This window comes from Octopus bimaculoides, chromosome 16 (assembly GCF_046866305.1).
Source record: "Octopus bimaculoides isolate indiv1 chromosome 16, ASM4686630v1, whole genome shotgun sequence".
NCBI lineage: Eukaryota > Metazoa > Mollusca > Cephalopoda > Octopoda > Octopodidae > Octopus > Octopus bimaculoides.
In genome coordinates, this window is record NC_142943.1 from 45,354,470 (window position 1) to 45,379,469 (window position 25,000).

General features: G+C 37.7%; 1 protein-coding gene across 3 annotated transcripts in view; it reads left to right on the forward strand.

Moving 5' to 3' along the window:
* LOC106877393 (abl interactor 2) overlaps positions 1-25,000 on the forward strand; it is a 57,143-nt gene that overhangs the window by 31,307 nt on the left and 836 nt on the right. For all 3 annotated transcript variants that reach the window (XM_052973895.2, XM_014926289.3, XM_089364551.1), the window contains exons 3-7: positions 6,110-6,455; positions 16,984-17,151; positions 18,015-18,206; positions 20,429-20,783; positions 23,968-24,342. In XM_052973895.2, the coding sequence (XP_052829855.1) occupies positions 6,321-6,455; positions 16,984-17,151; positions 18,015-18,206; positions 20,429-20,783; positions 23,968-24,342 (1,225 nt within the window). In that variant the 5' untranslated portion in view covers positions 6,110-6,320. The remainder of the gene's footprint in view (positions 1-6,109; positions 6,456-16,983; positions 17,152-18,014; positions 18,207-20,428; positions 20,784-23,967; positions 24,343-25,000) is intronic.

The following is a 25,000-nucleotide window of genomic DNA, read 5'->3' on the forward strand; positions in this document are numbered from 1 at the left end:
TCAAGCATTTGTACAAACATCATTGAATTGGGAGGAGGACATTTTGTTGTATAAGCATGTGTACATGTGTATGAGTGTGTGTATGTGCATATGTGTGCGCGCGCTTGTGCATGTGTGTATGAGTGTGTGTGTGTGAGTGTGTGTCCACTGACAATGGGGGAGGGGTGTCCCTGTGTCAACAGAGAGGGTCATGTATCTGTGTGTGGACATTATGTGTTTGTGTGTATGTGCATGTGTGTTGATGTATGTTTGAGTTATCAATGACATTATTGTAGGCTGGTTAGCCTAGAGTGAGATAGGGTGGTGTAAGGAATAGGAGAGGAGACAAACAGACAGATAGATAGAGAGATAGATATGTAGACACATAGACAGATAGATAGATAGATAGATAGATAGATAGATAGAAAAGGAGAGAAAGAGTAAGCGAGTGAGATATAAATAGATAGACAGAAAAGGAGAAAAAGAGTGAGCGAGTGAGATATAGATAGAGAGAGAGAAATAGTTGAGGGCTATAAGATTTAAATAAGGATAGTATTGTTATATATGCACACACAAATACAAAAATGTATATATGAATACGCTCACTCTCTCTCTCTCCCTCCTCCCTCTCTCTTTCTTTCTCTCTTTCTCTCTCTCTCTCTCACACACACACTCAAATGCATATAGTAAAGTACTGAGAAATAATTATGGTCATGGTACAAACAGTTGGTTAACCTCAAGCATAGACAAAGTTTGTATAAATAACATGAAGTGGATGATAACCAATCAATAAAGTTAATTAATCAGAAGTTGCTATATACTGGACAATGGACTTGTAAGCGACAAGTAGAAAAGTACCTGACGAGAAGGATCCCTGAACATTAGTATGGCACCTTAAAGTTATATAATATGCCTTCGGTGAGTCTTTCGAAACATGTGTATTGTGTAATTACCTATTTGATTCCCTTCACTCTGTAGAATCACTATATAAATATATATCTATACAAATATATACATACGTACGTACATATATATATATATATGTACGTACGTACATATGTATATATATATATATATATATATATATATATATATATATATATATATATATATATATATATATATATATATATATATATATATATATATATATATATATATATATATATATATATATATACGTACATATGTATATATATATACAGCTGTAGCAATGCATTGTGGGATGCAGAGAATAAGAGGAGGCAAGTAAGACATCTTGTTTATTTATTGCATCCATCTCCATCCCCAGCCATCTTGACCTTGCCTTGCCATAGATTGAAGATGGTTATGAATGAGAGAGTGAGGTTGACGATGTGCAACTCATCTTCATTTTGAAGTCACCGCAAAAGCCATCAGTTATCCCGAAGGATAATTGGATGGTCCTCATTGTTCCAACAGAGGAGCATGCATGTATATACATATATATGTGTGTGTGTAAGAGTAAGAGTGAGTTTGTGTCATTGTGAATGAGTGTCATTCTCACACAAGCAGTGTCATTCATCATCAATACCATCATTTAATGTCTGTTTTCCATGCTGGCATAGTTTGGACAGTCATTTCCCATATTCTACAAAAACATGTCTGGCCATGAGGAAGTATTAACTTGCTTGTAAATCGGCCAGGGTTGGTGATAGGAAGAGCATCTGGCTGTCGAAAATCTGCCTCAATAAATTCTGACTCATGCAAGCATGGACAAGTGGACATTAAAACATTGATGGTGATGACGACAATGATGACAACAATAGCAGCAATTACAGTGAAGAGAGCACTGGTCAGTGTTAGGCTATGGTAGAAAACAGCTACTCAAGGTAGAACACATTGAGATTGATCTCCAAACAGCATGATACCAAAGCAGACTTCACCACACAGCCATGCCTACAACCAGGTTAAAACTATCACATGTTGCTTTCCTTGCAGGAAGGATTTAAACATCACAACACAAGCCACCAAATCACTTTTCTGTTTTCTAGTGTTGCCACCGATTTTGTGTTCTGCCTGTGTCCACGATATAGCTCCTTTTTACAGCTGGGTGGAAGAGGTTAAGGGTGGTGGGGAGGGATAGACTTGGTTAAATAAGTTACAGCGGTATGAGAAGGATTATCATTACCATCCATCATTACCATCACACACAAGCACCACCACCACCACCACCACCACCACCACCACCACCACCGCCGCCGCCACCGCCACCACCACAACCACCACCCATATATATGTATATATATGCATGTACATATATGTGTACATATATGTGCATATGTATATATATATATATATATATATATATATATATATATGTGTGTGTGTGTGTGTATTTGTGTGTGTGTGTGTATGCGTGTGTGTATATGTATACATGTGTGTGCTACTGTAAATGACCTAAATAAAGTTCTTATCCCGGATTATAATCTTATTTCCTTATCTTCTGTTTGTCTGCTTGGTACATATGTTAAATTGTTGTATGCATTTATATGAGTGTGTGCTTATTGTGTGTGTGTGTGTGTGTGTGTGTGTGTATGCATGTGTGTGTGTTCTTGGCTGTGTGTGTGCGTGTGTGCGCGCTTCTATTTATATAACGTAAGCACATTTAATAATTAATAAATTGTATTTAGAGTATTTATATTTCTATATTCACACCTGTCTACCATGTGGCTGTGTAGTAAGAAATTTGCTTTTGAAGCACATGGTTTTGGGTTCAACTGGCATCAGTCACGAGTGGTTGGTGCTCTTTACATGCCACTGGCACAGGGCTGGTAAGGCAGACCTGGCATCTACCACATTTGGATGGTGCTTTTTACATGCCATTGGCACGGAAGCCAGCCATAAGGCATTGGCTCCAGCTATGATATTGGTTTTACTTGACTCAACAGGTCTTCTTAAGCATATCGTATTGCCTGATGCATCAGGAGTATTCTTAACAGGACTGGACATGCATGTCTGTCATCTCACTTTAGTTGCTGGGTCTTCTCAATCACAGTGTATCTCCAAAGGTCCTGATCTCCTGTCATTGCCTTTGTGAGGCCCAATGTTCGAAGGTCATGCTTCATCACCTCATCCCATGTCTTCCTGGGTCCACCACTTCTACAGGTTCCTTCTACAGTTAGGGAGTGACACTTCGTCACACAGCTGTCTTCATTCATATGTAACACATGGCCATACCAGCGCAGTCACCACTCTTACACACCACATTTGTTGCTTCTTATGCCCAAATTTTCTCTCAGGGTGCTTACACTCTGTCGTGTATGCACACTGATATTATACATCCAGCAGATCATACTAGCTTTGTTTCTTTCAAGCTTACGCATTTCCTCAGCATTCATGGCCCATGTTTCACTGCTGTGTAGCATGGCAGTTTGCACACAAGCATCATATAGTCTACCTTTCACCCTGTGTGAGATGCTTTTAGTTGCCAGCAGAGGTAGGAGCTTCCTGAACTTTGCCCAGGCTATTCTTACCCTAGTTGCTACACTCTCAGAGCAACCACCCCCACTACAGACTTGGTTGCCTAGCTAGCAGAAGCTATTAACTACTTCTAGTTTCTTCCCTTGGTTTGTGATGGAATCTGTTTTCTGTACAACTTCAGTGTTTATTGCCCCTGCGCATCTGCCACACAGAAAAATTATTTTCCCGGTTAACCTTCCTTTGATATAGCTATACCATTTATGTGTCCATAGCTTACACCGGGTACATCGTATGGAATTTCTACCAATGTCTTTTCTACAGATTGAGCAGGGCCAGCTACCTGAAGTGGGTTGTGATTTGACAGCCTTCCTACTTGCTAAGACTTTGGTTTTAGCTAGGCCCTTCAATTCTAGACCTTGCTTCCACACCATATATATACAGAAAGAGGTAATATATATATATATATATATATATATATATATATAAGAGACCAAAGTGTACGTACGCTGCTATATCTATATAAAAAAGGAATACCAAAAATGGGACAAGAACACAAGACATCCAGACAGTTAGATGTTTTGTTGTCCCTTTTTTTTTGCCTCATTTAACTGTCTGGATGTTTTGCGTTCTTGTCCCATTTTTGGTATTCCTTTTATATATATATATATATATATATATATATATATATATATATATATATATACATGCTTTATTTTTAAACAAGAATATTGTTGACCATAACTTAAAAATTTTGGCCAGGTAAGCCATCATTTGACTGTAATGCATTAGAGTTAATCTATACTCTCTGTTCGGTTAAAGTCTTCCTTGGGGTATATGGGTCTGATATATATTCATCATCATCATCATCATCATCGTTTAATGTCCGCTTTCCATGCTGGCATATATATATTGAAATCATTAATAATTCATACAAGTATTAGTATACCAGAAATAAATGAAGTTGAAAATGCACAGAGTCTATATATGAACATATCCTCAAATTCAATTTAATACAGTTAACCATTTTCCCATTTGTATAATTTTCAAATTTGCAAGTGCAACACAGCTCCATGCTCCTCAAAATTTACCTTTGAAAATCACACAAATATGAAACTGGTTAAGTATATTAATTTTAATTTAAATAAATTTTTCACATATACTCTCTGAGTGATGGCATGTGGCCTAGTAGTTAACGTGTTGCATTCATGATCACAAGATCATGGTTTCAATTCCTGGACTGGGTGGTGTGTTGTGTTCTTGAGCAAAGCGCTTCATCACATTTTGAGCAAAATACTTGACATGTGGTACATTTTGCATCTGTTCAGATTTCATCAATTTGATAGAAGGAGTGAGCTAATCTACATCACAATACCTTTGATCACTATAAACATACCTTTGATCACGTCTGTGCAGGTTGATCAATGAGAAATTGCGGAACCATCCTTCTCAGAGTACAAGAAACTACCATTATGCTATATGTGCATTTTCAACTTCATTTATTTCTTATGTACACCTCACTGCCCCACATACACACACACACACACACACACACACACACACACACACGCACACACACACACACACACATACACATACATACACACACACACAATCACACACACACACAGAGGCTTCTTTCAGTTTCTGTCTACCATGTCCATGCCAAGGCTTTGGTCAGCCTAAGGCTATAGTAGAAGACACTTGCTCAAGGTTCCATGCAGCGGGACTGAGCCTGTGGTCGGGAAGCAAGCTTCTTAAACACTTAGCCAGGTGCATCTATAATAAAGTTAGTTAGTTCAATTCCTTTTTGTCCATATGGAGCATAGAGTGCCAACAAGAGATTTTCATCTTCGGCCATGGATTGCAGTTGTTCTCAGGTGTATCTACTTCAGCCACTGAGGACCTTCTATGCAGCTGTATGCTAATGAGTTCCTCAAAGCTGTTGAAGAACTTGGCAAAAAACTACGAGAATCTGAGACAAGTGGCTGATTATTGTGACATTCATTATAAAGAGGTAAGTCTGACATTTTAGGACAGACCACTTTGTCCCTTCTCCCTCTCCTCACCCTTCTACTCATCATGTTTCATTAAATTGTGTATATGCAAAGTAGATAATTCTTAGCTCAGAGCTGCTAACCCTATACCTAACACCCTCCTCCTTTCTCAGCTGGGCTTGGGACCAGTTATGGCTGAATTCTACAACATAAAAGTGTAGCTTAAAATTAAATACATTAGACTCCAGGCTGTTGAGTTCTCCTCTGCTACTTCTTTACAGTGTAAAATAAATTACCATCTATTCCTGCTTTTTTTTATGTAGAGATGAATTGTATTATGGTTAGAGTGTTGAGTCCATGGTCATTAGATCATGAGTTCAAATCTCAGGCTGCACAGCACACTGTGTCTTGAGCAAGGTACTCCATTTCATGTTGTTATAGTACACTCAGTTGAGAATGAATACCAATGACACCTGGGGGTTAACTTTGTCCGAGTGGCATTCCAATCAGAGATGAAATGTGAAGGTGGGTCATCCACTCAAAGCTTAAACACCTTGACAACCTAAATACTTTTTGACCTCATGGCCCTGTAAGCTCTAGGTAGGTTTTTTTTTTGATGTTTTTTTTTAAACCTGAAATCTTTATTGAGTAATCCTTTTATTACCTTTTTCTCTCTCTTTTCTTTTACTTCCCAGGAATTTACTCCTTCCCCTTGGTGCAGCGTGGAGGCTGGAGTTACATATTACCAAAATCGCTGCCACAGTTAAGGGGACACTCGATGTTAGAGTGACTGACCAAAAAGATAGAAATCACTAACCCCCTACTACTACTACTACTACTACTACTACTACTGCTGCTGCTGCTATCAGTGTCACTACCTCTGCCACCAGAACCACTACCACGACAATGGCTACAATGGAGGGGCATTTCAGTATGGAGGAACTGTATGCTAATGAGCTCCCCAGTGCTGTTGAAGAACTTGGCAAAAACTACGAGAATCTGAGACAAGTGGCTGACTACTGTGACATTCATTATAAAGAGGTAAGTCTGACATTTTAGGACAGACCACTTTGCCCCTTCTCCCCCTCCTCCCCCTTCTACTCCTCATGTTTCATTCATTTGTGTCTATGCATGTATGTATGCCTTTGTGTGTGTGTGTGTGTATGTGCGTGCGTGCATGCATGTGTGTATACATGTGTGTGTGTGTGCGTGCAGGAAGAGGTTCATCAGGGCCCAGTCTTTAACACCACCCCACTTTTTTATTGTTGTTTTATAGGCCATAACACTGAAATGTAAAACTGATTATCTGTGGAAACTTCCAAAAACTGATCCAATTTTTATAGCTAAATCTATAGAAGTCTGTGAGGATGAGATGAGCTGAAAGGAAAGGGTTGTGACGTCAATGGTCAAGGAACTGGACCAGAACAGGAAGGGTGAGAGAGGATGTGAGGGAAGGCAGACCAGGGTTATCCTCTTTTGCCTTTGGTGCTTGCAACATACAGACGTGAGGTGTGCGAGCTGATAGGGACAGGTGCTAGTGGTTAATGAGGTTATATATATATAATCCAAGAAAGTTAGGGGTTGTGAATCTAACCCACTAAAGGATAATATCTATCCAATATACTACCGGAAGGATACCCAATAACTATTACACTAGTGTTTTTATCAAGTGCAATAAATGGGTGCGGGTAAAAGGAAATTATACCCTTAATTTATATAGCAATAAGAAAATGGAGGAGAATATGTGGTACTCATCAACTTGCAGACATTATATTATGTCAATTTACCAGTTTATTTTTCAGCTAAGTGGACAATAAAAACAATATACAAACACATATGACATATTGTGTCATATCAGTAATTAAAATTAAAAAGGACATCTAGTGACCGAAGAAGGGACAATGTCTTACAGCTGTTTCAGCCTAGAGGTGACATGCCTCATTCTATCTATATAACTCCAGTAAGCTAGAGTAATTGATAGATGAAATGGATAAATAGAGGTACATGTATGATCCTCTAGGCCTCTTCAGAGATTTACAAAGTTCATGGAGTTAATTTGCAATATATAACTATAAACATAAAAAGCGTATACAAAAATCATAAAAACTCACATATATGTATATACATGCATACTTTGACATATATAGATATACATAAATAAATAAACACAAACACATGAATATATATATGTACATTTAAATGTACATACATAAACGTCTATGAATGCACACAGTGGAGAAGCAATGGCCCAGTGGTCAGGGCAGCGGACTCGCGGTCATAGGATCGCGGTTTCGATTCCCATACCGGGCGTTGTGAGTGTTTATTGAGCGAAAACACCTAAAGCTTCACGTGACACTGGCAGGGGATGGTGGCGAACCCTGCTGTACTCTTTCAACACAACTTTCTCTCACTCTTACTTCCTGTTTCTGTTGTGCCTGTAATTGAAAGGGTCAGCCTTGTCACACTCTGTGTCACGCTGAATATCCCCGAGAACTATGTTAAGGGTACACGTGTCTGTGGAGTGCTCAGTCACTTGCACGTTAATTTCACGAGCAGGCTGTTCCGTTGATCTGATCAACTGGAACCCTCGACGTTGTAAGTGACGGAGTGCCAACAACAATACATGCACACCAATGAGTCAATTGTTATTGTTACTATACATAAGGACACATATATATACCCACCCACACATACATACATACACATATGTGTATATAACCATTCCCATACATACATGTTCCCTGGTACATAAGCTTTAGTTGCATTTGGAAAGGAGGACTGGTGCATTGTACTGGAGCAAGCTGAGAGTGGGTTGAATCTAAACCAATTACAGCATGGGTGGCATATTTTAACCGTTTAAAAACATTTTATTATTTGGCGTCAAAATTTTCCCCACACCAGTCGCAACCTGGCTACTAACATGATTCCACTGCATTAAGTATAGAGAGTACAGCTTTAAATGCATGTATATATTCTTTGAAGAATTCTTTGTCAAATGTATTTACCCCAGTAATTCTTTTTTTTTTTAAGCCTGGTAATTGCTCTATCAATCTCTTTTGCCAAACTGTTAAATTCTGGGGATGTAAACGCCCCCACCGCCGCCCCCACCACCGCCACTGCCACCACCACTGCCGCCGCCGCCACCACCAGCACCACCACCGCCACCGCCACCGCCACCACCACTTTATTTGTCACCAGTTTTTCCCACCACTTTGCTACTCTCCCCAATGCCCTTAATCTGGATGACAATGTTTGGATTATTATTATTGTTGTTAACATTGTTGTGGTTGAGTCATGATAATGATAATAAGATTAAGTCACGTGGATGAGTTGAGTAATGTTGCTTTTGTTATTTAGCTCCAGGTCAATATTTGATTGTTTGTAGCAATGATCAAAAGCCTTCCTGCCATGTCCATCCTGTCTTTTATCCCAGGTGCACATTATCCAACACCATTTCTAAGAAGGAGTAGGATGTGGTTTGAGGGAAATTCAGCTGTTGTTTTTATGTTGTGATGCTTCCCACCTGTGTGAGGGGAGAAGGTGTGAGGCGAGGGAGGGGTGTTTGTGAGGCAGGGTGAGAGTAAAGCTGTATATGAGGTGAGGGAAACACTTGGTTGTGGTGGCGGTGAGCAATGTTGGGAAGGTGGAGGAAGTGGGGGTGGAAGGTGTTAGTGGGACAAAGGAGATGTGGATGTTTAGGTGTATGCATGTGTGTGTGTGTGTGTGTGAGAGAGAGAGAGAGATGTATAAGGAGAGTGAGGTGTGTGAGATACGGTGGGGAACAGTGAGATGTAAGAGGGTTGCAAGGTAAGTGGATGGGATGATGGTGAGGTGGGGGTGGGGTTTAGCTATCTTTGGATGAATAGATTTTTTGCTGTTTGAAGATTATGTCATCTGGAGACTTCCAGCTGGATGGCAAACAATAGGCAGAAGAACAGTAGAAGCCAACCACAAGCTTGACAGGGGAAGAACTATGTGATTGCCCTGCCTGCTAGAAATAGCATTCAAATCTCCCTCAAATTTCACCTCACAGTATCGAATAAGGGAAGGGCAGATAATATAACATACAAAATTTTGCTCTGGTACCCCATCACTACCTTCTTTTTAACTCCTTCAGCCATGCGTTTCCGTTATAGCAAGAGACTTGACCTTGTTCCTCTGTCATACTTTTTAACCTTTTAACACTTTGCATAAACCACTCATCTCCATCTCCCCCCCCCCCCCCCCCCCAATACTTCCTTGTTGTACTGGGTGCTTTTCCCCTTTCCTTTTTTCCCTGTACTTTTTCTGCCTTGCAAATTATATGACAACCTCAATATAGTGCCAGTGGACTGGGAAAAGCACCCAGTAAAGTGGTTGGCATTAGGAAGGGCGTCCAGCCATAGAAGCAATACCAAAGCTGATAACTGGACCTCAGCTTGACCTTGCAGCTCACCAGATCTTGTCAAACTGTCCAACTGTTGTGAGTATGGAAAGCAGCCATTAAATGATGATGATGATGATGATGATACATACACTTTCATACACACACACATGCGCACACACACACACACACACACACACACACAGAACTGCACTCATACTTGAGATACATCATTAAACAATAATGTTTATTTTAGGTTTAAAATCAGGTTTTCTATTTTTACTGTTTAAATTTAATTAAATCTCCTAAGACAATTGTTTGTTTTTAGTTCTCACAATAGCCATTCTAATGAGTTCTCATAAATTCAGTCTAAAAATAAAATAGAATTTACTAAAAAAGTTTGTCAAGACTGAAAATGTTCCAATAACACGTTTTATGGTTGAAAACCAGCTTGGCAGCCTTTTCTTACTTGTATTTACCAGCTGCTCTGTGTATATTGGTATGTAAAAGAATGGAACATCAGTAACTAAACTGAAATATTACATGACAAAGTCACAGCTAGTTCAAATTTTTCTGCGTCTGATACTTCTTATGCAAACATAGTTCGTCTTTCTATAGTTTAGGTTGAGCTGTAAGGGCAACAACCATGACATTGTCAAGGCTTCGAACCCTAAGACTGGTGAAAGAGAGGGAGGAATTATCTAGTAGCCTGGACCAAATACCTATAACAGAATGAGCATCACTAGTGGCACCACAAATAGCACCATTAATGGCACCGACCAAAGTTGTTTGCCCTGAATCTTGATAGTTGAGTACTGGAAGCTTGTATGTCATCATCATCATCATTACCATCATCCTTATTATTTTAACATCTACTTTTCCATGTTTGCATGGTTCAGGTAGAGTCGGTACAGATTTTTTTTTATGGCTGGAGGCTCTTCCTGCTGACAACCATCACCTATTTCCAAGCAAAGTAATATTTTCCCATGGCAAAACATGTTTCCACAGAATATTAGAAATGAATGACACCGCTTATATGATTGACAATCCTTTATAATAGTTACATAATGTCAAGAAAAGGAGATACAAACATGCACACACACACACACACACACACACACACACACATACACATGTACATATATACATATGTATGTATGATATGAAGTGTATATTTATTGTGGAAAGTATTTAAATACATACACACACATACAGACTCACACACACACACACACACGCACACAAACACACACATACAAAGATACATGTATGTGTGTGTGTGGCACAGGTGTAGCTGTATATTAAGAAGTTTGCTTCTCAACCACATGGTCCTGGGTTAAATCCTACTGTGTGAAACCTTGGGGAAATGTATTCTGCTAGAACCCTGGGCTGACTAAAGCTTTGTGAGTGGATTTGGTTGATAGAAACTGAAAAGCAAAGCCTGTTATTTATATATAATACAACCGATAAAACCTATACTGGATTATGTGAAGGTGAATTTAAAAATCACTAGGCCAATCACATAGCCTCCTTTTGACATAGAAACAAAAGTAAAGCTACTAAGTTGCCTGGCTATGTATGGTCTTTGAAAGATAACGGAATACCACATAAGATTAAATGGAAAGTAATTGAGAAATCAATACCTTATGTGAATGGATCAAATAAATGTAGACTTTGTTTAGCTGAAAAAGCACAGATCCTGTTCAAATCTAAGATCCATATCTCTGTATTCAACTCTAGGTGAGAGATTTTCAATGGTTGCAAGCACATGTATAAATATATTTTGAAGAATTATAAAATTTTGCCTATTCCTGACTAACTTGATATCTTTCCAGCCTTATCCTTTAAGGTCTGAGGAAGATAGCTCTTTTACCTTTTTACTTTACTCTTTTATTTTTTACATTTTAGTTTCCGCATTTTCCTTTTCTGTTTTTTGTTTTCCGTTTTTTACCTTATATTTTCTATATGATGCCTTCTCAGTTTTTCGTATTTCTTCTTTTATTCAATTTTCTTAGTTCATTATATGTGGTTTGCACCTAAAGAATAAGTTTGAGTATTTCTCAACATATGAAACTATTAGTAGCGCTTAAATACATATACTGCCTATATATACATATACATATATTGCCTATATATACATATACATATACTGCCTATATATACATATATATATTGAGATGGTGAGCTGGTAGAAATGTTAGCACGCTGGTAGAAATGTTTGCACACTGGGCGAAATGCTTAATGGTATTTCATCTGCTGTTACGTCCTGAGTTCAAATTCCACCGAGGTCGACTTTGCCTTTCATCCTTTCGGGGTCGATAAATTAAGTACCAATTGCATACTGGGTCAATCTAATTGACTGGCCCCCACCCCAAAAATTTTGGGCCTTGTGCCTAGAGTAGAAAAGTATATATATATACACACACACACACACACATATATATATATACATACATATATATATCAATTATTAAGGTAGCTATTTGCACTTTAAAATCAATAGGCAAAAGTACAATTGTCACTAAAGTAATAGAGGGTGCTAGTAAACACTAAGCATTGCTAGAAATAAGAGTCAAAACAACTTTTAGCCATGTGAGAGCACTTTTCTAATGACTGACAAAGGAGGCAGGCTCCCTTCCTATGACAAACAAGATGGACTTATATCAGCACTGATTTCAGATTCAATCAATCTTCATCAGTGACCTATTACTGCGTCACCAAGGGTTAAAAAGCCTAAGTCTCCTTGTCAGCCTTATACAGAACACCATAAGAAACAGGCAACAAGGATGGTTGTTACTAAAGTGATGGAGTGTGCTAGTAAGCACCAGCATTGCTAGAAATAAGAGTCAAAACAACTCTTAGCCACATGAGAGCACTTTTCTAATGGCTGACAAAGGAGGCAGGCTCCCTCCCTTCGACAAGTGAGATGGAGTCATATCAGTGCTGATTTCAGATTTAATCAATCCTCATCGGTGACCCATTACTCTGTCACTGAGGGTTAAAGAACCTCTCTTGTCAGGCTGTTAGAAAAGTGCTCTTATGTGGTTAAGAGTTGTTTTGACTCTTATTTCTAGCAAGGCTGGTGCTTACTAACACCATCTATCATTTTAGTGACCACTGTACTTGTTGCCTATATATATATATATATATATATATATATATATATATATATATATATACAATTTAAAAATAGGATAAAATCTTTATTAGAATTTATCAAGTAGTTAGTATGAAAAACCTCACAAGGGAAAAATTTATTAATTATTCCCTTTAAATATATTTATTTAAGGGCATTACTATACATAAATGCCTCACACTAGGAGGGACTCTTAAAGTCAAAACTACCATAATAAACACATTGTACCGAAAGTGAGGGAATGCAACTCTTGAAGCAAGCCTTTTAAAAACAGATTCAGCTGCAAATCATATGATTTCATAATTAGTGCACACAATGCACTTTTTAATTGTCAGTGCAAGCATAATCTAGACACTTAAAAATGACCAAAAAAAATCAACATACCAGACGAACACCACATGTATCCAGCATAGTACATAGAATTGTTTACACTTATATATCTATGAAAGAGGCAGGCTTTTTGAATTGCATCTCGGTACGTGAGGCATTTATGTATAGTAATGCCCTTAATATATATATATATATATATATATATATATATATACATGAGGGGAAGTAAAAAATTATCTGCACTTTCACCATGACATATCTTTATTATTGTCACACTGCCTTCTGCGCATGCATGCTTATAGTTGGTACTATTGTGGTCATGTGATTGAAGTACAAGCCTGATCACGCCATTTTTCTTTCTGGCTTTGCAGTGTAAGCATGGCCACTCCACTAGCAATGTGCACCAAAGAAGAACAAAGAGAAGTGATCCGTTTTCTCTGGAAAAGGGGTGTATGATCAACAGTGCAAGATACAGTGATTTGCTGGCCAAAAACTGAAGCCAGCAATTCGTACCAAACACCAAAGCCTATTGTCAAAGAAAGTTTTGTTGTTGCATGACAATGCACGCCCACACACAACTGCCAAGACCATTGAAACCATTAACCAATTGGGTTTTGAGGTGCTGGAACACCCTGCCTACAGCCCAGATCTCACCCCTTCTGTCTGTCATATCTTTAGACTGCTCAAAGATGGTTTATGAAGTTGTCGATTTCCTTTAGATGAAGATGAGAAAGAAGTTGCGCATAAATGGTTGCATGACCAACCGGAAACCTTCTTCCTGGAGGGAATATGCAAGCTTGTGGGCTGCTGGACCAAGTGCATCAAAAAGGAAGGAGACTATATAGAAGAATGACATACTTGTTTATCCCCTGTTTTTGTGTAAATACATTGAAAAAACAAGAGTGCGTATAAATTTTGACTCTCCCTCTCATATATATATACATACACACATATATATGATATATATATATATATATATATATATATATATATATATATATATATATATATATATATCATATATATGTGTGTTGTGTCTATATCATATTTATGTGTGTATGTAAGGTATATATATATATATATATATATATATATATATATATATATATATATATATATATATATATATATATATATATATAGTGTGTGTGTCTGTGTTTTACTGTCTCCTTGCCTTGGCATTACAAGACAGTTGTAAATGAAGGTTGCCATTATGCAAGAGTTGTCCTTTGTTCCCAATCTTTTGTGGAAACATGTCTGGTTGTGAAGAAATGTTACCTTACACAGAAAAAAGTGAGGATTAGCAACTGGAAGGGCATCTGGCTGCAAAAAATCTGCCTCAACAAAATATTCAGCCTGACCCATGCGAACATGGAAGAGTGGACATTAAAACAATGATTAATGATGATGCAATTATAGATACATAAATAGATAGAAAGATGACTGGCAAAAGCAAATATTTCTTTTATAATAATTTTGCCTCACCATACATTTTACCCCTTCACCTCACTCTTCTTTCCTTCCCCACCATCTCTCTTCTTCCTCCCTTTCCACTCTCTTTCTCTCCCTTTCTCATCTTCTCTCTTTCTGTCTCTGGACCTCTTTCTTTTACCAATTCCTCTTTAATCTGACTATATTAGGAATTCTGAACAACAAAATACTATCGGGCTTCACTCATGGATGCTCCCACCCCACCATGGTAAATGTCAAATGGCTATTACTGACACTACAAGGCTCCACCAAACATTCACTGACAAAATAATTACCACACACAAAAAAAAATTATACTACACAAAATCAAGCTCAATGCATTTTGCCCATCTCCTCTGCCATCTCACATTTGCTTTTACCTCTCTACACCACCCACCTTAATTTCTGACCAACAAAAATAACAAAAAGAAAGAAAAGAGATATATTTGGATGCTATTATGTCGGTCACAGGAAGTCCATCTTGTGAAGAATTAATTCTACTTACCATTATTCATAGCGACATATTCTAAATTTGAGCTGAAGTGAGAGACTTCAAACTGGTCTCTTAGAATTGCTAGAAATAACTGCAGGCATGACTCTGTAGTAAGACGCTTACTTCCCAACTACATGATCTCAGGTTCAGTCTCACTGTGTGGCACCTAGGGCAAGTGTCTCTTACAATAACCATGGGCTGACCAAAACCTTGTGACTGGATTTGGTAGACGAAAACTAAAAGAAGCCTGTTGTATATATACATACATACATACATACATGTATGTGTGTGAATATATATATATATATATATATATATATATATATATATATATATATATATATATAGAGAGAGAGAGAGAGAGAGAGAGAGCTATGTGTGTGTGTGTGTGTGTCTTTGACAGCTGGTGTTGGTGTATTTTCATCCTAGTAACTTAGTGGTTTAGCAAAAGAGACTAACAGAATAAGTTACAGGCTTTAAAAAAAAATCCTGGGGTTGATTTATTTGACTAAAAATTATCCAAGGTAGTGCCCCAGCATGGCCACAATCTAATGACCGAAATAAGTAAAAGATAAAACATGTATAATCTTTTTATTTTGCTTGAGTCCTAGGATTCATAAAGCTGGTTACCTGGCTTGCATGGTTTATAAGTGACTGAGATCAGAATAGTCTCCCTGGCTGTGTCACTGGTTCATTGCAGGGTCTAGCTGGTTAATGATGCACAGCTGCATTCAATAAAATTGCAGCTGTGCATTGTTAACCAGCTAGAGGAGATGTCCTCTTGGGGTTAAAAAATCGCAGTAGACTCTGTTTGAATGGACAGCCATGTTAAAGTGGCTACAAATGTTACTTGTCAGTACAACTACTGTGTTGCTCTCTTAGAGAGATTTTAAAACTAGCATTTTTTCTTGTTGCAAAATCAGCGACTGTGTGTTCGCTTGAAATATATATATTCAATGTGTACAAATAACAAGGAAAAAATAAATAAATAGTTACCAGGGTAGCAAAATTTCACATAAGTGTCAAGGACATTACAGCCTACTTATAAAGGTAGAAATTCCAGGGTTAAGTAAAATGTTTTTGTATAACATGGATAAATTAAGAAATGGAGTCAAACACAGGCGTTATTCAAGGTTCTGGGTTCAGTCCCACTGCGTGGCACCTTGGGCAAGTGGCTTCTACTATAGCTTCGGGCTGACCAAAGTCTTGTGAGTGGATTTGGTAGATGGAAACTGAAAGAAGCCTGTTGTGTATATATATATATATATATATATATATATATATGTATGTGTCTGTGCTTGTTGCCCCAACATTGCTTGACAACCTATGCTGGTGTGTTTACGCCCCCATAACTTAGCGGTTAGGCAAAAGGTACCGATAGAATAAGCACTAGGCTTACAAAGAATTAGTCCTGAGGTTGATTTGCTTGACTAAAGGCGGTGCTCCAGCATGGCCACAGTCAAATGACTGAAACAAATAAAAGAATTAAAGAATATATAAATGTGTGTGTCTGTGTGTGTGTGTCCTTCATTTCTAATATTCTATGGAAACATTTCTGGCTATGGGGAAATGTTAACTTGCTTGAATTTTTAATCACCTTTTGTTTTGAACTTGACAAAGACAGACGTACTGTCGAAATATTGTTCAATGAATAAAACATTTATACAATCGAATCGCGCTATTCGTCTTGACTATTTACCTTCGTGAAGAGTTATGTCAATCCTTTTAAAATTATTATTATTATTATTATTATTATTATCTTTATTACTATTTTCAGATAGAAAGTTCTGGTGAGGCTCTGGTGAAGACCCGTAACTATGTGAACCATTCTTTAGCCTGCGTTGCAGGCCAGATTGGAACTGCAGCTGATAAGTTTCTTCAACTTCTTGATGAGGAGAACAAACGAATTGATGAGGCAGCAGCCATTATCAGTGAACTCACATCAGTAAGTTGTTGTTGTATTGGTGAAGGTGTGGTAGTAATGGTATAGATCTATCTATCTATCTATCTATCTATCTATCTATCTATCTATCTATCTATATATATATATATATATATATATATATATATATATATATATATGTATATATTTGTATATTGTTCAAATTTACAGAAAACAAAAGACGAAGACAGGTGTAGGAACAACAAGTAGGTGTATTAGTTTAATGCTTGAGAAGAATGGAAAACTCTTTTACTTTTTGCGCCTACACTCTTAAATGGATTAAGAGGAAAAAGGGGAGAGAGAATGAAAAAAATTTTTTGTAGGGATTAACGGTTCAACATGACTTCATACAGTTTCCATGTACCAAATTCACTCACAAAGCCTTCATTGGCTCAGGGCTGTAGAAGATACTTGTTCTCAAGGTACTGAGCAGTGAGACTGGACCTGAAACCATATGGTTGAGATGCAGACTTCTTAATACCTGCCCCTACTGACTTTCCCTGCTCACCACCTTTCTTCTTTGTTGACCAAATGTGGTCAGCTGTGATTGCTTGAAGCATGTTTGGTCATTGTTTTATTTTCTTTACCACGTCGTCTATGTCTATTGTGAATTGTAGGAAGTAGTTCTGTGTAACTCTTTGGTAGTAGGGCACACAGAGGGGTGGTTTATCAAATGGCAGAGTAGTAGTCAGGGTATACCAGAGGGTGATGTAGATGGTTGTGGTGGTGGTGTACACAATATGAAGGGGTAATGGTGGATGCAAAGTCTGGTGCTGTACCATGTGGAGAGTGTGGGCATAAGCATGTTTTAAACTCGAGAGCCCGTCTTGAATAATTTATTCATATCTTGTCATTTCTTTTTGCAGTTAACAGCATTCCATGAACAGAAGATTAGTCGTCGATGTATTGCCCAATTACTGTGTAAAAAGGGCCAATCTCATGTTGTGCCCAGTGGTAAGGGTATCATTGTGTACCCTTCTAAATTGCAGAAATCTGCTCAATACAAGAGAGCTCCCATAGATTATTCTGCATTAGACGATATTGGTAATGGTGTGAAGGTAAGTACTGTCATTATCATCATCATCATCATCATCATCATCATCATCATCATCATCGTCATTGTCATCGTCGTCGTCATCATCGTTGGGGGAATAACACAGACACACATATGCACACATACATGCACACACGCACAAACGCACACATGCACACACACACGCACACATATATATAAATATATATACGACACGCTTCTTTCAGTTACCATCTACCAAATCCATTCCAAGGAATCTAATGCTCTTAGCTTAGTTTTTCCTTGGGGCTGGCCAGATTGGAGCAATATCGAGAATAACCAGCCGAAATTGCAAAGATAATCTGGATCTCGACTGAAGAGAGAAAACTCCGAATGACATGTCCGTGTTTCCTTGTATCATCTATCTGTATGTTTTGTCCCTTTCTTGTATCACCTAACTGTCTGGATGTTTTGCGTTCTTGTCCCATTCAATATTATATATATATATATGTATGTGAGTAAAAATAAATACAAAAAAAGGGGTTTTGTATGATTGTGTATAGAGGAATATATTATTTTGTTTAAAAGAGTTCCAACTCTGTCTGTTTTTTATGTTTTATTTATATTCTTGCAAAACCAATGTGGGATATAGAATATGGAATATACAATATATAATATAAAATAAAAATGGATGGTACAATGAAATAAAGTATTGAATGTCTTATTGAATATATGGAATATGTCTTATTGAATAGATGAAATATTGAATGTTCAATATAAAGGATTAAATATATAAAGGCGAATACGTATTTTCTATACCTTGTGGTATTTCATCATGGCCAGTATGACAGACTTTAACATATATATATATATATATATATATATATATATATATATATATATATATATATATATATATATATATATACTCTCTTCTTCCACACTGTATTGGGACCATTTTATCATTTCACCTACACTTGAAAAGTGGTCATCTCATCTCTTCAGCCAGACAAAAGGGTCTTGTTGATTATGTGTTGTCCCTGCTTTTTGGTTAACTATTTTACAGTGTTCTGGCTTCATCTCATTGCAGCACCGGCACCAGTGAGGTTGCTTTCTTTCTCTGCAAAACTAAAGAGTTCTCTACCTTATATTGTCTCTGTTTAATGTAGTATGACTGGGAGGGTGAACTGAAGAGAGAGGGTCAGTCATTGAAGGAAGTGGGAGGTGAGATTATAGAAAAGAAGGGAGTAATAGAAGAGACATAGAGATGCTATTCAGTAATTGAACAAAAACAGGGATATGGCATCTATGTTTGCTAGTTTGATTAAGTTGTAGACTGCTTAAATGATGATCTCAGATTTATGGGAATATGGGGCTATTGAACACAACTGTTCAGGGAAGAGCATCTAAAGAGGTGGCAGTGGCCCAGCTGATAGTGGAGAGAGCAGGAGGGAGAGAGAGGGAGAGAGTGAGGGAGAGAAAGAAAAAGGTGGTGGGGAGTGCCTGAAAAGGCTTGAGCAACTCAGACTAAGATATACATAATACAGATGCTGAATTGCTGGCAAATGAAATAGATGAGCAGATTGTGTATATGGGTATAACTATGTGTGTGTGTCTTTGTGAAAATGTATGTGTGTGTCTGTGTATAACTGTGTGTTTGTTTGTGTGTATGTTGTGCATGTATGTCTGCATGTGCATGTGTATATATCTGTATGTAGATATATGCATGCAGGGCATTTGTGTATGTTCAGTTTACTTGTTAGATATTTCTACCTAATTTAGGAGAAAGGTGACTGGAAATTCCATGGAATCTAAATGGCAGCAATAGGTATTTGGTAAAATTCCTGCCGGAAGCCATTATTACTCACTTCTAATACTGGCTTCAAATTCTGGCACAAGACCAGCAATTTTTAGGAAGGGGACAAGTCAATTACATTGATCCCGGTGCTCATTTTATGGACCCTGAAAGGATAAAAGGCAAAGTCGACCTCGGTTTGACTTACAGCTGTTTCAAGGAGTCAATATAGGTTTGTAATTGATTGGTTTACTCGATTGGCCCATTCATTGGTTGAAAAAAAATTGAATGATCTAGTGAATTAATGCTACTTCATCAGAGTCATATCTGTTTATATGTCTGTCTACATGTGGAAATTTCAGTTTCAATTAGTTGGTTTTGACTAATTCCATTCTATTATCTATACTCTACTGCCAGTATTCCATACTTTTTCCCTTATGTTAACTCATTTTTTTTTTGTATTCCTCCTACAGATAGAAACACAGTACGGTCCCACAATCAGTATTCATACGTATGCTCGAGGCCTGAATCGAAACTCAAGCCTGAAGGGTCGCAGTTCCAAATCCCAACCTTCAGGTTATGCAACCATCAGCCATTCAGGTGTCTATTCTCAATACAGGGTGACTGGTCAACCTTTACTTAATTCCAGTTCTTCACAGCCATCCATTTACAAATCCATAGCACCCCCTGTTGCCCCTGTATCTCCTGTTCGAAGGTCTAAATTGATTTACGCCACCCAACGCAGTGCCTCAGTGGACATCAATAGAGACATTTTCACAGACTCTCTACTCAGAAAAAACAGAAGCCATTCAGTGGCACCGGATTATGGTGAGTACAATACAGTTGAGTACAGTAAAGTACAACTGGGCGCAATAGAGCAGAGTACAGTAAAGTACAACTGGGTGCAATAGAGCAGAGTACATTACAATATAGTAATGTGATATAGTACAAGGAGTGGAATATAATGCAGCAGCATTCAGTGTAGTTGAACAGAGTACAGCATAATGCACTGTAGTACATTGGGATAGAGTACAATAGAGTGCAGATAGCAGAGTATAGTACAATGTAGTAGAGTGCAAGACAGTAGAGTACAGCTCAGTAGAGTATTGTATAAAATACAGTATAGTGAGGTAATGTACAGTACACTAGAATATAGTAGAATATAGACTAGAGTAGATTGTATTATAGTGTTATACATTTGAGTGCAGTACAGCAGAGTACAATTGAGTATAGCACAGAAGACTACAGTACAGTACAGTGCAGTTAGTGTAATATGATGCAGTATGCTATGATACAGTATAGTATGGCCTGACAGAACAAATACAGTGCAGTATAACCATCACTTGAAAGTGTGATAACACATCTTTCTTTTGCTATTTACTTTAGGTTCCTCAGTCTCAACCAGACATAGGCCCAGTAGAAACATTCAGGATAACTTAAAGGAGAGAGAGAGAGAGAGAGAGAGAGAGAAAGAAAGAGAGATATTTATATATATATTAAAAAGCACTTGTGCATCGCCAAGTACAAGGCACTCGTGCTGGTGGCATGTAACAAGTACTTGTACTGGTGCCATGTAGTAACGCCCATGCAGGTGAAATGTAAAAAGGCACCAAGTACACTCTGTAAAGTGACTGGTGTTAGGAAGGGCATCCAGCTGTAGAAACCATACTGAAATGGACAACTGGAGCCTGCGCAGCTCTGGCTGGTAAACTCTTGTCAAACTCTCTAAATCATGCCAGCATGGAAAACACATGGCTGCAGTTTAATGACTGAAATAAGTAAAAGATAAAAGAAATCAAGTATTTCATCTCTGATATGAGTGTCATGGCATGGTAAGTAGAAAAGATGAAAGGGTACAGAATAGTATAGGTGGGTTGGGGTGCATGAAGATGTGAGCCCAGAGGTGGAATGAGGTGGCTGGATGCTGTTTGGATGCTGATGATTTGGCATGCCTAACTGTTTGGACACTGGTGATTTGGCATGGCTAACTGGACATTCAGCTTGTTTTTTAACACTACTTTTTGATGCTGGATTCAAACACACACAAACATATGCCTGTACATGCAGAAACATGCGCATGCAGAAATATACACAGATAGAAAGATTTACAGAGAGAAAGAGAGAGAGAGAGAGAGAGAGAGAGAGCGAGAGAGAGAGAGAGAGAGAGAGAGAGAGAGAGGGTGAGAAGAGAGAGAAAGACATAATTTATAAATTGAACATTATTGGTATAAACATTTTCCATCTCCTTGTACATATAAAGAGAAATATGCTCACTTGCATAAATGTCTTATATCAAACTAGTAAATGCACCTGTCCTATGGACGGTTTAAGTTGCTATTGTAGTATTTTTTCACCAAATAATTGAACTACCAAGGAGGTTTGTGTGTAGCATGCCAATCTAAGTTTCTGATTAAGTTAGGAATGGAAAATCAAATTGAAGGCTGATTATTGTGGAGGTCGTTGCACTTTAATGATCATAGAACATATAAGTTTACAAGCGATGCAAAGTAGAGCTACTGAAGTGTTTTGGGAGTAGATTATGGATAATGACTACAAGATATAGTTGTTCTAATGCATAACCATCCTTGGGACATAAGTAATGCGTGTGTAAAGTTTGGTGAAAATCGGTTGAGAATTGTGGAAATGTATGCGTTAATCAATATACACACACATACTGTGATTTATACATGCTAGATAAGTCAGCATCAAAATAGTGATGCCAAATAGTTGGTGCCAAAATGGATGTGACAAAACAACTCCTACCAACCCAGATGGTACAGAATAAGTGCAGTAGTTAGGAGAATAGATGGTGGTGAAATGTGAGAGTAGGAAATGGACAAAAGACTAAAGCATGGACGCATGCACAAAACAATAGGCAACAGAAGGGTGTATGGGTAAAATGTTAATGCTATCTTTTACTGTTTACTTGTTTCTATCATTAGACAGCTCCATGCCTTGAAGAATTTATAGTTAAATGAATTGACTCCAGTACTTGTTTTTTGTTCTTTTTAAGCCTGATACTTATTCTATTGATCTCTTTTGCTGAACTGCTAAGTTATGGGAACATAAACACAATAACACTAGTTGTCAAGCAGGGTACATCCTCAGACACAAAGACACACACATATGTATGTGTGTATGTGTGTGTGTTTGTGTGTGTATATATATATAATTACTAGATGTGGTTTAGGGTATTTGTGTATAGTATCAGTATCACTTGGATGTGGGAGCAAAATTCCATTCTTGGTAAATGTGGGAACAATATTCTATTTCTTAGTAAATGTGGAAACAACAGTTCATTGTTGATAGGTATGGGAGCAATATTCCATTCTTGGTAAATGTGGGAACAATATTCTATTCTTGATAGAGGTGGGAGCAATATTCAATTCTTGGTAGATGTAGGAACAATATTCTATTGTTAGTAGATGTGGGAACAATATTTCATTGTTTGTAGGTGTAGGTGTAATCTATTTTTAGTAGATGTGGGAACAATATTCTATTCTTAGTAAATATAGGAGTAATATTCTGTACTTTGTAGATGTGGGAACAATAAGTTTATTGTTGGTAGAAGTGGGAATGATAGTTCATTGTTAGTAGATGTGAGAACAAAATTCTACTCTTTGTGGATGTGGAAACAGTATTCCATTCTTGACAGATGTGGGAGTTATATTCTATTCTTGGTAGATGTGGGAACAATATTCCATTCTTGGTAGATGTGGGAGTAATATTCTGTTCTTGGTCTTGCTTTAGTCTTGTAAAGATGCAATCTTAGACCTAGTCATTTTGTCAAACTTCAAAATCGTCAATTTCAGAATTAATTATCAACTTCAAGGTCTGTTGTCAACTTCATGAATAATTGTCAACTTCAAAACTGTCAATATCAAAATTAATTATGAAACTCCAAAATTAATTGTCATCTTTGAAGTAAATTGTCAAATTTGTAATCAATGAATTGATTGTCAATGTTTTTATTTAAAAGCAAAAATAAACTCATTCCTATTTCTTTTTACAGACAGGCAGGTGAACAGAATGTCAAATTTATCACTGGAAGCCAACTGGCAACCATCAGTACGACACACTGCTCCAACTGAAAATCCCCCACCACCACCTTCTCTAGCTGCACTTTGGACTCAAGCTCCAATTGCTACTGAAGAAGACAATGACTTTGATGATACCTTGCCACCACCACCTTTACCATCACTACAGCCATCACAGTTACAAAACCCACAAGCAGAGGACTTAGCCTACCCACCACCCAGTCCACTATACCCATCAGTATCAGATCTTCCAGAAACTACATCACAGTCGTATGAAAACCAAGGGTTGTACCAGACCACAGGCATGTACATGATGAAAACCCAGGAACCAGAAAATTACATAGAAAAGGGTCAGTCTAAATTCATTGTACATATAACAGAGATTTTCTGGTGGGATTTCAAGTGTAATTATACACTACTGTCTTTTTAATTCTATCTAACTAGCTATCTGCCTGCCTGCTTGTCTGTTTGCCTGTCTGTTTGTCTGTCTGTCTGTCGTGCAGCTATCTATGCACCACTTCCTGTGAGTCTTTGTCTGTAGCAAATTGATGACCTGGCAAAAGATGTATGAGTGGTTCAAAGAGATGCTTGTTGGAAGGAGTGAGATCTGGATTGTATGCAGGGTATTCCAGCAACTCAAAACCCAACTTTTCAATGGCTTCCACTTTGTGAGTGGCCGTATGTGGATGTGTATTGTCATACCACAATAATACTTGATTTGACAATAGATCTTGGCATTTGGTGTGACTTGCTGGTTTCAGTTTGTTGGTCAGCATTTCACTGTAACCTACACTCATGACTATAGACCCGTTTTTCATGTAATGCTCCAGTGTAAGCCTTTTTGCATCCCCCAAAACAGTTAGTATTACTTTTTCTACAGAAGGTTGAGTCCTGAATTTCTTTTACATTGGAGATTCTGGGTCTTTCCATTCCATACTCTGCCTTTTGGATATATTCTCTTGGCACCCATCTTGCACAGATTTTACAGAAGCAAAGCTTGTTGTGGAT